Consider the following 13899-nt stretch of genomic DNA (forward strand, 5'->3'; position numbering starts at 1 on the left):
TGTCCCTCAGACTGTTGGAGGGCCGCCACATACTGTGCTCCTCTCACTGACCACCAATGAAAGAGGTGCCCCTTCCTGAAGTGCGGTGGAGGGCCGGATAAATGGCCTCAGGGGGCTGCATGCGGCCCCCCGGCCGTAGTTTGGGGACGCCTGCTAGGTGATGCACCTTTGCTTCTAACAAGTGACTAGAAGAGTCAAATTTACTTTGGAGGGACAAAATTGTTTTTTAGGTCTTTGTATTTTAATGGCTAGGAATTGAGCATAATTGTTGGTAGCTATGCCTAGTGACTTTTTTCTTGAAACGTTTGTAGCACACTCAATACTTAAAAAGGTTTGAAAACGTTTATAGTACAACACTCGATACTTAACTTTGAAACACACCTCTTTAATGAACTATTGATTTTTAAATGTTTGCATGTCATTTAAGTCCCAACTAACTTCAGCTTTTTAGCTACTAGCCTGATAGACATTCCTTGACTGATTCCTCTAGTGTTTTCTATTTTAGAGAGAATCATCTTTCCAAAAATATTTTCATAACAAAGTAAGTTTGTTCCTCCTTATACGCATACACACAGAATCATAAATAGGGAATTAGAATGGAATTATTAAGAAGGTTCAATATCCAGTAAAGTAAGTAAACCCCTCAAATACGGCTTGAGAAACATTTTACAAGAGCACTCAGAATTATTTTTATGTGTTGCATTATGAAATAATACTGGGATTTTAATAACTCTCCAGTGATTAACAGGTGACACACAAAGGTCTTAAACAACCAAATGCTACTTTTCTACATACAAACATTTTGGGGATTGATTGTGTAGTTTGTTAATTTTTAGACTCTTGGCTTTTTCTATTTGCTACCCATGGGACCATTTGCCATTGACTACATATCCCTCAAGAGACAGATCAGAATTATCTCCAGAAAAAAGGTTTATTGAAGAAAGAGAAGGTAGAAACTAATGAATAAAATTGCTAAGCTATTTGTGAAGTTTGTTTTTTCTGACTCATCTTATATTTTTTATAGTTAATTGAAGTTTGACTAATAGAAAAATCAATCATTATTTAGCACAGTTTGAGTAATCTTCCTAAATTAAAATTATTCATTCAACCAACATTTATTGAGAGGCCATAACATGCCACACATTATGCAAAATTCTGAGAATATGATCCTTGTTTTTATGAATCCCATAATTCAATGAGAAGGCAAATATTGAATACAAAATTAAATGTAAGAGTTTCAAGAATGAAAATGTTACCTCAAATAAGACTGTTGTCTCCGCAGGCGGCATCTGCAATCTTGACAAGGCATTGTAAAAAGCCGGTTAGCTGGCTCAACAAGCCTTTGGCCTTTTGTCAATACAGACGCTGCAAACATTCAAAGTTCTGTTCATTAAGTTTGTAACAGAAGGCTGCTATCAAAAGCAATTTCTAACTATTACAATCTTGGCAGAAGCTTGTACTTCACAAATCACACTTAACAGAGCAACATTGTTGACATAGGGCAATCTTTTTCAAATTCTCCATCAAAGCTAATGGTATATAAAAACTTAGAGTATTGAAAACCAGTCTCTCAATGAAACCATTTGACACATTTGACCTGCTCATGATTCAGTCAGCCTCTAACATGACAAAACTCACCACCTCCTCCATTCACAATAAATTGCTCTTATCTAAGCATTTTTTCCTCCTCCATCATAGCAGAGGTAATTTTGTGACTCTGGGGTTCAAGTCCTGTTAAATGGGCTACGGTAAAGTTTGAAAACAAAGTGTGATATGTGTACTAATAAAGCAGTATATATAAATTTCCCTTGTAAAATTAAGCTTTAATTATTAAGCTTTAACAAAATAAGAATAATGTTTAGCTTGACAATAAAGTGGCAAGATATATCTAAACTCACAGTCTCTCCAGGTGCTGTGTCACAGAATTTCATGTTTTGCTTTAAAATGTTGCCTTATCCTGCATATGAGAGGCTCATTGTATAGATATAGACATTAGTGACGTCACAAGGTGGCATTACCAGAGAATAGGCCTACATGACGTGGTCATCCAGAAAACAGTGTTCACGTTCCAAAAATGTGAATAGTTGATGTTATGATACTTGTAATTCAACACAAAAAATATATTCCAGTTGGGCATTTGTTTCTTTTTTGTTTCACAGGATGGTGTCTCACTATGTTGCCTCGGCCCATCTCAAACTCCTGGGCTCAAGCAGACCTCCAAGCTTGGCCTCCCAAAGAGCTGAGATTATAGGTGTGAGCCACTGTGCCCAGCCTGGTTAAGTATTTTTAAGATTCTGGGCCCCAAATTTGTAAAAAATTAGTTTCAAATATAAAATAAGATGTTAGAAAGTTAGTACATTAAACAATATACCAGAACCTATATAACAGAGGAGAGGTGAGACCAAGGAAGAAGTCTAGATAGTGAGAAAAGGTAAAAGACTAATGAAAGTGAGAAGAAATTTTAAAAGAAAAGCAGAAATCATGATTGGATAATTTCCTTCTGATGTCATAATTACTCTACTCAACAATAAATGCAGAAATTAGAAAAGACCTACCAGGTTAAAGTGTAAAATAGACCATCCATACCATCTCCTCAACACAGGATACACCTTATATCATGCTAACATTCTAGTTGGAACTTTGACACTGGTAAGTTGCATAAATTGGCCTTTAAACCAGATTTTCCAACTCAACATTGCTCCTCCCTTATCATTAACATGTACCTTCAAGCTATTTTCCATGATACCTTTAACTAATACTGCCCTTATTAGGGTACCTCCCATGCTATTTCTTCACAAACTCATCCTATAGCCTCATCTACAGCTGCAGTCCCTGTATCCCTTGAGTGCCACTTTGTTGTGAACAAATCCCTTTAGAGTTAGAATCCTCTCTCTAACATACCTTTTTCTACTTTCTCTTGTTGGATACCTATTTTCACTTGATATCACTTTTTTTCTAAAAACCAGTTAAATGGACGTCTTCTTTTCTTGCCTCTCCATTGACTCTTGGGGTCAGAGAGGAAGGACAGATCTTTGCTTTGCCGCCATTATTCCCTGTGCATTCTCTTCTGAAGTCACTTCCATCTGATTATATAATTTGCTTCATTTTTAATCATGGTCCCCACCAAGATACTCTCCTACTTTCATCTGTGGTTTTAATGGCTATATTGTAGAACTTTTTGGCACTTCGTTCCATTTCTTTCACACCTCACATCGAATTATTTAGTATGTTCTATTGGCTCTGCAATAAAAATGCATCTTGAATTTAGCTACTTACCATCTTCACCAGCATTATTCGAATCTTAGCTATAATAATCTCTCACCTAAAGCCTTTTAACTGGTTTCCCTTTCTCCAACTTTTCAGACCATCTTTAACTCAGTAGAAAGTTCCTCCTAAGGCAACATTCAGATCATGTTGTAACTTAAAATTTTCCAAAGCCTTGTCTTTAATGTTAAAAATAAAATTTACTAGAACAAAGGTCTTAGAGGAAAAAGAAGAAAATAAACCAAAACCAACCCCAATCTCCCCCAAATTTAGACTTATTAGAGTAGCTACCAAAAACCCACATGATCTAGCTTTTCAATCTCACCTCCCCTCAAAGGAAAACTCCACCAAGGAAACACATGCAAACCAAATACCTGGAGACCAGGCAACCATGAAATCAACAAAGATCACCATCATCATAAAGAAACAGACCAACCCAAAGGGAGGGCTAGTGCACTATGCCCTCCTAGTGATAAATGTAACAAATTCATATGCCTGTAGATTAAGGAGCTTTGTTATATGGCAAATGGCTAAGAAAGCCCCAGCCTTCTTTAGTACTTTCCAAATATCCCTAACAAGGTAAAATATCAAGAAGGGGGTGTTTAACAATTTTACAGTTGGAGGCAACTATAAAGAAACTAAAATTATTTTATGTTTTTATTGTGGTGAGTTGAGATTCATTTACTATTTTAAAAGAAAATTACTTTTATTAACTGATCACTTTTCTTGACCAGCTAACCTGACCAAGGACAGTCTAATTCTTAACAGGAGAAATATCTGCAAGTCACATCCATCACCTTATATTGTCATTATTCGGGACTGAGTGCTTATTTCCTGCCAAGTCTCAGATTGCTCTGAGAAAGGCTGCCACATATTTGCCAGCCCTGCTCACGACTGTCCTACCTTCCATGCAAAATGCCCTTTTTTCCCCTTAGGCTCAGAAAAGCAAGGTTATTAGTGAATGAGTGAAAAGCGTTTTTTAGATGATCTAGTGATGCAGTTATGGCACACTTTGGTTTGTACAGATCGATATGGTTTGTCTGTGTCCCCACTCTAATCTCAACTTGAATTGCATCTCCCAGAATTTCCACATGTTGTAGGAGGACCTAGAGGGAAGTAACTGAATCATGACAGCCAGTCTTTCCCATGTAGTTCTCATGATAGTAAGTGTCAGAAGATCTGATGGGTATATCAGCGGTTTCTGCTTTTGCTGCTTCCTCATTTTCTCTTGCAACTGCCATATAAGAAGCACCTTCTACCGCCTGCCACCATTCTGAGGCCTCCCTAGCCATGTGGAATTGTAAGTCCAATTAAAACTCTTTTTCTTTCCTGTCTTAGGTGTGTCTTTATTGGCAGCATGAAAATGGACTGATACAGTAAATTGGTACCAGTAGAGTGGGGTACTGCTGAAAAGATACCCAAAAATGTGGAAACAACTCTGGAACTGGGTAACAGAGATTGGAATGGTCTGGGGGGCTCAGAAGAAGATAGGAAAATGTGGGAAAGTTTGGAACTTCCTAGAGACTTGTTGAATGGCTTTGCCCAAAATGCTGATAGAGATATGAACAATAAAATCCAGGCTGAGGTGGTCTCAGATGGCGAAGAGGAACTTGTTGGGAACTGGAGCAAAGGTGACTCTTGCTGTATTTTACCAAAGAGATTGATGTCATTTTCCCCTGCCCTAGAGATTTGTGGAACTTTAAACTTGAGAAAGATGATTTAGGATATCTGATAGAAGAAATTTCTAGGTAGCAAAGCATTCAAGTGGTGACTTAGATGTTGTTAAAGCCGTTCAGTTTTAAAAGGGAAGCAGAGCCTAAAAGCTTGAAAAATTTGCAGGCTGACTATGCCATAGAAAAGAAAAACCCATTTTCTGGAAATAAATTCAAGCCGGCTGCAGAAATTTGCATAAGTAGCAAGGAGCCTAATGTTAATCCCCAAGATCATGAGGAAAAAGTCTCCAGGCCAGGTCAGAGAACTTCACTGCAGCCCCTTCCATCAGTGGCCGGGAGGCGCAGGAGGATAAAGTGGTTTTGTCTGCTGATCCCAGGGTCCCTGTGCTGTGTGCAGCCTAGGGACTTGGTGTCCTGTGTCCCAGCCACTCCAGGCATGGCTGAAAGGAGCCAATATAGATCTTGGGCTATGACTACAGAGGGTGGAAGTCTCAAGCCTTGGCAGCTTCTACATGGTGTTGAGCCTGCAGGTGCCCAGAAATCAAGAATTGAGATTTGGAGAGGCCACCAGTGGAACGATATTGTTTGGCTGTGTCCCCACCCAAATCTCAACTAGAGTTGTATCTCCCAGAATCCCCATGTGTTGTGGAAGAGACCAGGGGGAGATAATTGAATCATGGGGGCTGGTCTTTCCTGGGCTATTCTCACGATAGTGCACAAGTCTCTCGAGATCTGATGGGTTTATCTGGGGTTTTCGCTTTTGCTTATTCCTCATTTTCTCTTGCTGCCACCATGTAAGAAGTGCCTTTCACCTCCCACCATGATTCTGAGGCCTCCCCAGCCACGTGGAAGTGTAAATCCAATTAAACCTCTTTTTCTTCCCAGTCTCGGGTATGTCTTTATTGGCAGCATGAAAATGGACTAATACAAAGGTAAAAAGATTAAAAGAGTCAGAGAGTAAGAGAATCATGGTGGGGCCCAAGAAGATGTAAAATAGCTGGTTCAGTGAATGGCCTCTGGCCTTGACAAAGACCAAACCTTACCTGGCTACCTATCCCAAGTACCAAAACACACACGAGTCATCTATCCACAACAAAACTAACTCTCTAACCAACACAAATTGGTGCTTTACTTTTCCTTAAAATCTCATTTCATTAAAAATGTCTGGAATCTGGAAAACATTATGATAGGTGAAATAAGCCAGATACAGAAAGGAAAATAATGCTTAAGCTTCCTTTTACGTGAAATGTAAAACAAATTGAACACACAGAAACAGAGAGAAAAAGGCCAGACGCGGTGGCTCATGCCTGTAAACCTAGCACTTTGGGAGGCTGAGGTGGACGGATCACCTGAGGTCAGGATTTTGAGACCAGCCAGACCAATATGATGAAAGGGAAGCTGAGAGAGGAGAATGGCTTGAACCCTGGAGGCAGAGGTTGCAGTGAGCCGAGATCATGCCATTGCACTCCAGCCTGGGCAACAAGAGCGAAACTCCGTCTCAAAAAAGAAAGAAAGGAAAGAAGCAGAGAGAAGAATGATGGTTTTCAGGAGCAGGAAGGAGAGGGAAACGGAAAGTAGTAGGTCAAGGAGTAGAAAATTGCGGGTTTATAGGATAAATTGGTCTAGAGATCTAACATACAGCATAAGAACTGTAGTTAATAATTTTGTATTGCATATAAAAATTTGTTGAGGGTAGATTTTAGGTGCTCTCACCACCACCCCCCACCCCTGCACACACACACACACGCACACACACACACACACACACAAGTAATTACAGCAAGTCATAGTTTAATTTGCTGGACTGTTGTGGCCATTTCATTATGTATACCTACATCAAAACACCTTATGTATACCTACATCAAAACACCATGTTGCACACCTTAAATATAAACAATAAACATTTTATTGGACTACTTCATAGAATTCTTTTTTACTGCCATATTGAGAAATTGGATAAAATCCCCTCAAGCTAAATATATAAAGCAGAGTTTTAAATATTTAGTGTAATAATCAGAGGACAATTATAGTCAAATGAAAACACGGTTACAAATTTTTCCTTAAAAATATTTAAAAAGCATCTAACTTTAGGCAACAGTGAAGGATACAGAGACCCTAGGACTATCAGTTTGTCATACTTGTTGTCATCTTTGGCGTGGTGAGCAGGCATACTACAAAACTGATACTGCAACATCAAAATGTGCATTTTGTGTATTGCTTAGAGAAGAAAGAGTCTGTCTTTACAATTAATTAGCCAGAGGAGATCCCACCCCCACCTCAGCAAAATACAGTGAGAGAGATTCTACCCTGTTAGACAATCAGCTTTCCTGCATTTTATACTTTCATCCCGTTTGATTAATTTTGGTGAAGCCAAATCTAAGACTCATCTATGAGTACAGAATTTAGAGGAAGGTGATTCTTGTTTACCTCTCATGTTAAAAAATGCTTGGATACTTGATCTCTAAGCATTGAGAAGTGACATTTCACTTAAGTGAAATAATGTTTTGCCTATCATTAAAATAACTCCATTGTGAGTGGTATTGCATGGAAGCTATACCATTTTGGGGCTGAGCTTTGGTGTCTGCTAGCTTCCATTTTGCAAGAAATATACATTACTCTAACTTGAACAGAAAAGAAATAGTAACTCATAGAATCTCTGGCAAGATTAGCGAATCATTTTTTTACAGTGGACAGTGGGATAAAGGTGGCCACTCAACCATAACGATGGCAAAAATGATGAGAGAAGAGCAATCTAGTGAGGTTAATGTGTCTGCAGCAGCAGGACACTGGATGGCACTCCTCGTTTTATGGATGATCACCCTGATTACCACCACCACAGAAACACTGAGATCATGGGCCTGTTCTCCAGCACCAGGGACAGAGAAAACGGATGTCTAGACGTTGCAGATTCTCTGAGACCATGAAGAATCACACAGCAGAACATTCCACAAACATAGAAAGGGTGTTCAGATGCTGTACAGCCAAAAATAACACCAGCAAACAATTTTATGGTCTCTTTTTTCTTGCCCACCCAATATCTGTAAGGGTTCTTCCAATAAACTTTCAAAAAACACATCCCCAGTGACATTTTTGTAATTTTCACATTGATCAAGGATTACACTCACCATTTCTCTAAACAGATGGGAAAAAATGCATTTGAGTATTGTTTACAGAAGCAGTTCTTAAAGTGAGGTCCCCAGACGTGAGCATCAATATTACCTGGCAACTTGTTAGAAGTTTAGTTTCAGGGCAGTTTTGGAGCTATTGAATCAGAAACTTTTCTTCAGAAATCAATGTAACTATTACTTTTAGAGTTGCTTTAATACAATGGGAAAAATCGACCCAAAGTCTTGTGGTTATTGCATCTAGTTGCAAATCTAGCCTTCTAGATGATGCTCATTCTTCTTCTAGCTCTGTCATGATTCCGTCTTAGTTGTCTCATCCTGTGGACAAAACTAAACAGCTAACTACTACTTTCACATCCCATTTACATCTATATGCAATAGGAGGCTGGGTGCAGTGACTCGGGCCTGTAATTCCAGTTACCTGAGAGGCTGAGGCAGAAGGATTGCTTGAGCCCAGGAGTTGGGGACTGCAGCAAGCCATGATCATGTCACTGCACTCCAGCCTGGGCAACATAATGAGACCCTGTCTCTTAAAACTAAAAATTTAGCCAAGATGATGTCACATACCTGTAGTCCCACATACTTTGGAGGCTGAGGCTTGAGCCAAGGAGTTTGAGTCCAGCCTGGGCAACATAATGAGATGCCATCTCCATTTAAAAAATAATAACAAAATTTAAATATGTATATATATATATAACAGGGAGAGAGAAAAGAAATTTAAGATAAACTATAAGAATATATACATGTCATAGTAAGAAATGAGACAGATTAGATTAAAGCCCTTGTTTCAGCATTTTATTATAAAGTTACCATGCCTGGTTAACTTCTGTATTTTTGGTGGAGATGGGGTTTCACCATGTGGGCCAGGCTGGTCTCAAACTCCTGACCTCAAGTGATCCGCCCACCTCACCCTCCCAAAGTGCTGCAGTTGCAGGCATGAGCCACTGCGCCAGGCCAGCTACAAGAAGAACACATACCAAGCGAAACGGATGGGTGTCTTAGTAATAGGATGTTAATAGGAACCTATTATTGGATGTAACCTTTGGTTGGGAGTTGCGTGTCTAAGAAAGAAAGGGTTTGCTTTCATTGGACGCTGTCAGAAAACAGGCAGATAGTCCAACCATTTCGTTCTTAGGTATCACCCAAGAGAAAAAAAGCATATGTCCATATAAAGACTTGAATATGAGTGTTCATAGCAGCTTTTTAAAAATTATACCCTCAAGCCAGGCACGGTGGCTCACACCACCTCACACTTTGAGAGGCCGAGGTGGGCTGATCACCTGAGGTCAGGAGTTTGAGACCAGCCTGGCCAACATGGTGAAACCTGTCTCCATTACAAATTAGCAGGGCATGGTGATGCATGCTTGTAATCCCAGCTACTTGGGAAGCTGAGGCAGGAGAATTGCTTGAACTCGGGAGGTGGAGGTTGCAGTGAGCTGAGACTGTGCCATTGTACTCCAGCTTGGGCGACAGAGTGAAACTCTGTCTCAAAACAAACACACATGCACAAATAATACCCTCCAACTGGAAACAACAAAGATTTCCATTAACAAGTGCTATAAAAGGTTAAACAAACTATGATATAGTCACTCAATCAAACACTATTTTGCAATAAAAATGTATGCATATAACAAGAATAAATCTCATAACAAATATTGAGAGAAAGAAGTCTGGCAAAAACAACAAGTATATACTCTGTGACTCATTTATATAAAATTCTAGACAATGCAAACTTATCTATAGTGACAGAAAACAGACCAGAGATTTCTCGGAGAGGAGCAGCAGGGAGGGTAAGAAGGGTGAGATGACAAAATGGCATAAAAAGGCCTAGCACAGCAGCCCACACCTGTAATTCCAGCACTGCGGGAGGCTCAGGAAGGAGGATTACTTGCACCCAGGAGTTTGAGAACAGCCTGGGCAACATGACACGACCCCGTCTTAAAACAAAACAAGAAGTGGGACAAGGAAGTTTTTAGGCGATTGATGTTCATTATTTTGATCATGGTGGTGGTCTTACACACATGTATATATTTATGTCAAAACTTCTCAAATTGTGCAGTTTTAAATACGTACAGTTTATTGTATGTCACCTATACCTCAACAAAGCTATTTAGAAAAAAGGAAAGAAGGTAATTGACTTTCTTAAGCTTCATGCAGAGTCATTTGGACCAGAAGAACATAGACTCATCCAAGATCCTCCTTCCTCTATGGGTGCTCATTGTAATAGCTGGATTAGCCTACGGGTATTTTTTAAACACTGTATTTAAGAAATTGGGAAAGTAGAAAATGCTTCTCTTTTATTTTGCAGTTGAATTATGAGAACATATGGACACATGGAGGGGATCATCATACACGGGGTCTATAGGTGGGGGCTAGGGGAGGCATAGCATTAGGAGAAATATCTGATGTGATGATGGGTTGATGGGTGAAGCAAAACACCATGGCACCTGTATACCTACATAACAAACCTCCACGTTCTGTACATGTATCCCAGAACTTAAAATATGATAAGGAAAAAAAATAAGGACCAAAAAAAAAAAAAAAAAAAAAAGAAAGAAAGAAAGAAAGAAAATGGTTCTTGTTGCAACAGATTACATACCCTGGTTGTTTTTTATAATAGCCTGTGCTAAAAGAATATTTACACAAGGTGGCAGTAATGTATCAGTATCATCCTCAGAAATTAAAACTTTTCCTATTCAGTAATACAGTGGACCTTTCTGAACTCAGTCTAACACATAAAATACAGCAGTTTGACTTAACAATTGGTCTTTAAAATTACTAAATGTCTAGTGCAGTTAAACATACTCTTAAACGTTTAAGAGCGTGTTGCTAAATTTTTTTTACTGTCATTACTAAATAATCTGTGTGGCAAAATGTGTGTCAGCACTTTTCCTTCCCTTTTTAATCTTCTATTTTCAGGAGTCCTTTTTTATCTCCTATTTTCTGGATCCAGATCCTAAGCTCTCCAATCCAAATTCCCCCCCCTCCCCACCCAGTTTGCCCTTGCATTTATTTATCTTGATTTATGTCTGCCTGTCCCAAAGAATATAAGCTTTATCACAGCAGGGACTTTGTTCAAAAAAAATTAACAACTATATTTTTAGGATCCGTGACACTGTCCGACAAGTCGGTGGTATCTGATAAAAAATGTTTGTTGAATGAGTGAACAAATATATTATTCACAATGTCATGTCATCTTGAACTAACCATAAAATTAAATATCTGATATCAGTATTGGCAACATTGTGAAGTAAATATAATGCTGTATCAGAATTATATTTATAGAAATTCCTGCTATAAATTGTTATAGCAGGAATAGAAAACTGATACAACTATGAGATGCTCGTTTTAGAAAATATTTTCTTGTAGAGTTGAAATTGTTTAATCTCCATGAACTAATTGTACATCTGCAAGCTGTGTATCTTAAGATTAGGCAGAAAATTGCCCCCACTAAAGACAGTCACATCCCAGTCTTCGGATAAGGTGAACATGCTGACTTAGATGCTAAAAGAGATTTTACAGATGTGATTAAGATTAAGGGCATTGAGATGGGGAAATTACCTTGAATTATCTTGGTAAATCCAACCTAATCTCATAATTCCTTGAGAGTAGAGAATTTTTCTGGATGCAGAGATTCAGACCCATGGCAGTATGAGAAAGACATTGCCTGCCATTACCGACTTTGAAAACAGTGGAAGGGGGCCACAAGCCAAGGAAAGCCAGTGACCCTCGGAAGCTGAGAATGACCCAATGTTTACAACCAGGAAGAAACCCAGGATCTCAATCCCACAACCACAAGGCACTGAATACTTCCAACAACCCAAATTTTCTCCTGGAGCCTTCAGAAAGAAACGCAGCCGGACAACATCTTGATGTTACTTCAGTAAGAGCCCTACCAGATTTCTAAACAAAACAACTCTAAGATAGTAAGTTTCTGTGTGTTTTTTTAAACAGACTCAAAGCTTACAAAAATTTGTGTTCTTTTAAGCCACTAAGTCTGTGGTAAATTGCTATAGCAGGAATAGAAAACTGATACAACCCTAGAGAAAGTCTTTTACGTGTGCTATAAACATACAACAGAATGTTTTTAATTTATTTTTTATTGTGGTAGAATATACATATATAATTTACCATCTGTAGCATTTATAGAGGACCATTTAGTGATAATAAATACGTTTATATTTGTTTATCTTCGTCTCCTCTTCCAACTCCCCTTGCCAGCCTCTAGTAACCACCAATTTACTTAATAGCTTCAAGAGATCCAGTTTTTTTTAACTCCCGTGTTTGAGTGAGAACATACCCTATTTGCCTTTCTGCTCTTTCACTTAACATAACGGCCTACGTTCATTATGTTAAGCAAAACGGCCAGCGCCTCCTATGTTGCTGTAAATGACAGGATTTTACTCTTTTTTGTACGTGAATAATATTCCGTTATGTATATATACAACTTTAAAAAATCCATTCATTTGTTAATGAGCACTTAGGTTGATTCCATATTTTACCTATTGCAAATAGTGCTGCAATAAACATGGGCGTGTAGAGATATCTTTGCTACATTGCTTTCCTTTATTTTGGACATATACCTAGTAGTGAAATTGCTGGATCACATGGTAAGTCTCTTTTTACTTTTTTTGAGGAAGCTTTGTACTATTCTCCATAGCAGCTTTTTAAACGTAGATTCCCACCAACAACGTACAAGTGTTCTCTCTTCCCCACATCCTTGCCAGCATCTACTATTGCCTGTTTGGTTTTTTTGATGCAACCCGTTCAACCAAGGTGAGATGATATTGCATTGTGGTTTGGAATTGCATTTCTTTGATGATTAGTGATATTGAACATTTTTTAATCTACCTATTGGCCATTCATATGTCTTCTTTTGAGAAATTTCTGTTCAGATCTTTTGTCCATTTTTTAAAACCTTATTTATTTATTTTTAACTATTATTATTATTAGTTTTAGAAGCAGGTTCTTGCTCTGCCACGCAAGCTAAAGGGCAGTAGCATAATCATAGCTCACTGTAATCTCAAACTCCTGGGTTCAAGCAATCCTTCTACCTCAGCCTCTTCAACAGCCCATTTCTCAATCAGATTTTTTGTTTGTTTATTATTGAGTCATTTGAGCTCTTTATACATTCTAGTTGTTAATTCTTAATCAGATGGATAGTTTGAAAATTGTTTGTTCCATTCTGTGGTTGGCTCTTCACTATGTTGCTTGTCTTCTTTGCTTGACACTTTTTAGCTTGATATGATCGCATTGTCTATTTTCGTTTTGTTGCCTGTGTTTTTGAGGTCACACGAAAAAAATTCTCTGTCCAGATCAATGTCCTGGAGCATTTCTCTTATGCTTTCTTTTAGTAGCTTCATAGTTTCAGATCTTACATTCAAGTCTTTAATCCATTTTGATTTGATTTTTGTGTATGGTAAGGAACAAGGGTTTAATTATATCCTTCTGCATATAGTCATTCAGTCTTCCCAGGATCATTTATTGAAAAGACTGTTCTTTGCCCAATGTACTTTCTTGATGCCTTTGTCAGAGAGGAATTGTTTGTAAATGTGTAGATGTATGTCTGAGATCTCTATTCTGTTTCATTGGTCTGTGTGTCTGGTTTTATGCCAGTAGAAAATTTATATTTGCAATAATTAGTGCACAAAAACTGAACTATGAAATGGCAAAAGTGTCACTGATATAATTCATTATGCTTACTAGATGCAATAGTATACAACTAGGAAAAAAGAATGTAGTGCACACAGTATTAAAATAAAATACAATTCTTTTTAATTAATTTTTTCTTATATTTTAAGTTCTGGGGTTCATGTGCAGATTGTGCAGGTTTGTTA

At 38.2% G+C, this 13899-nt stretch overlaps 1 protein-coding gene across 4 annotated transcripts in view; it reads right to left on the reverse strand.

The window, feature by feature from the left end:
- NAALAD2 (N-acetylated alpha-linked acidic dipeptidase 2) overlaps positions 1-13899 on the reverse strand; it is a 115780-nt gene that overhangs the window by 60605 nt on the left and 41276 nt on the right. For all 4 annotated transcript variants that reach the window (XM_074400348.1, XM_010352277.3, XM_074400347.1 and 1 more), the window contains one exon: positions 1257-1365. In XM_074400348.1, the coding sequence (XP_074256449.1) occupies positions 1257-1365 (109 nt within the window). The remainder of the gene's footprint in view (positions 1-1256; positions 1366-13899) is intronic.

Source organism: Saimiri boliviensis, chromosome 6 (genome assembly GCF_048565385.1).
Source record: "Saimiri boliviensis isolate mSaiBol1 chromosome 6, mSaiBol1.pri, whole genome shotgun sequence".
NCBI classification, from domain to species: domain Eukaryota; kingdom Metazoa; phylum Chordata; class Mammalia; order Primates; family Cebidae; genus Saimiri; species Saimiri boliviensis.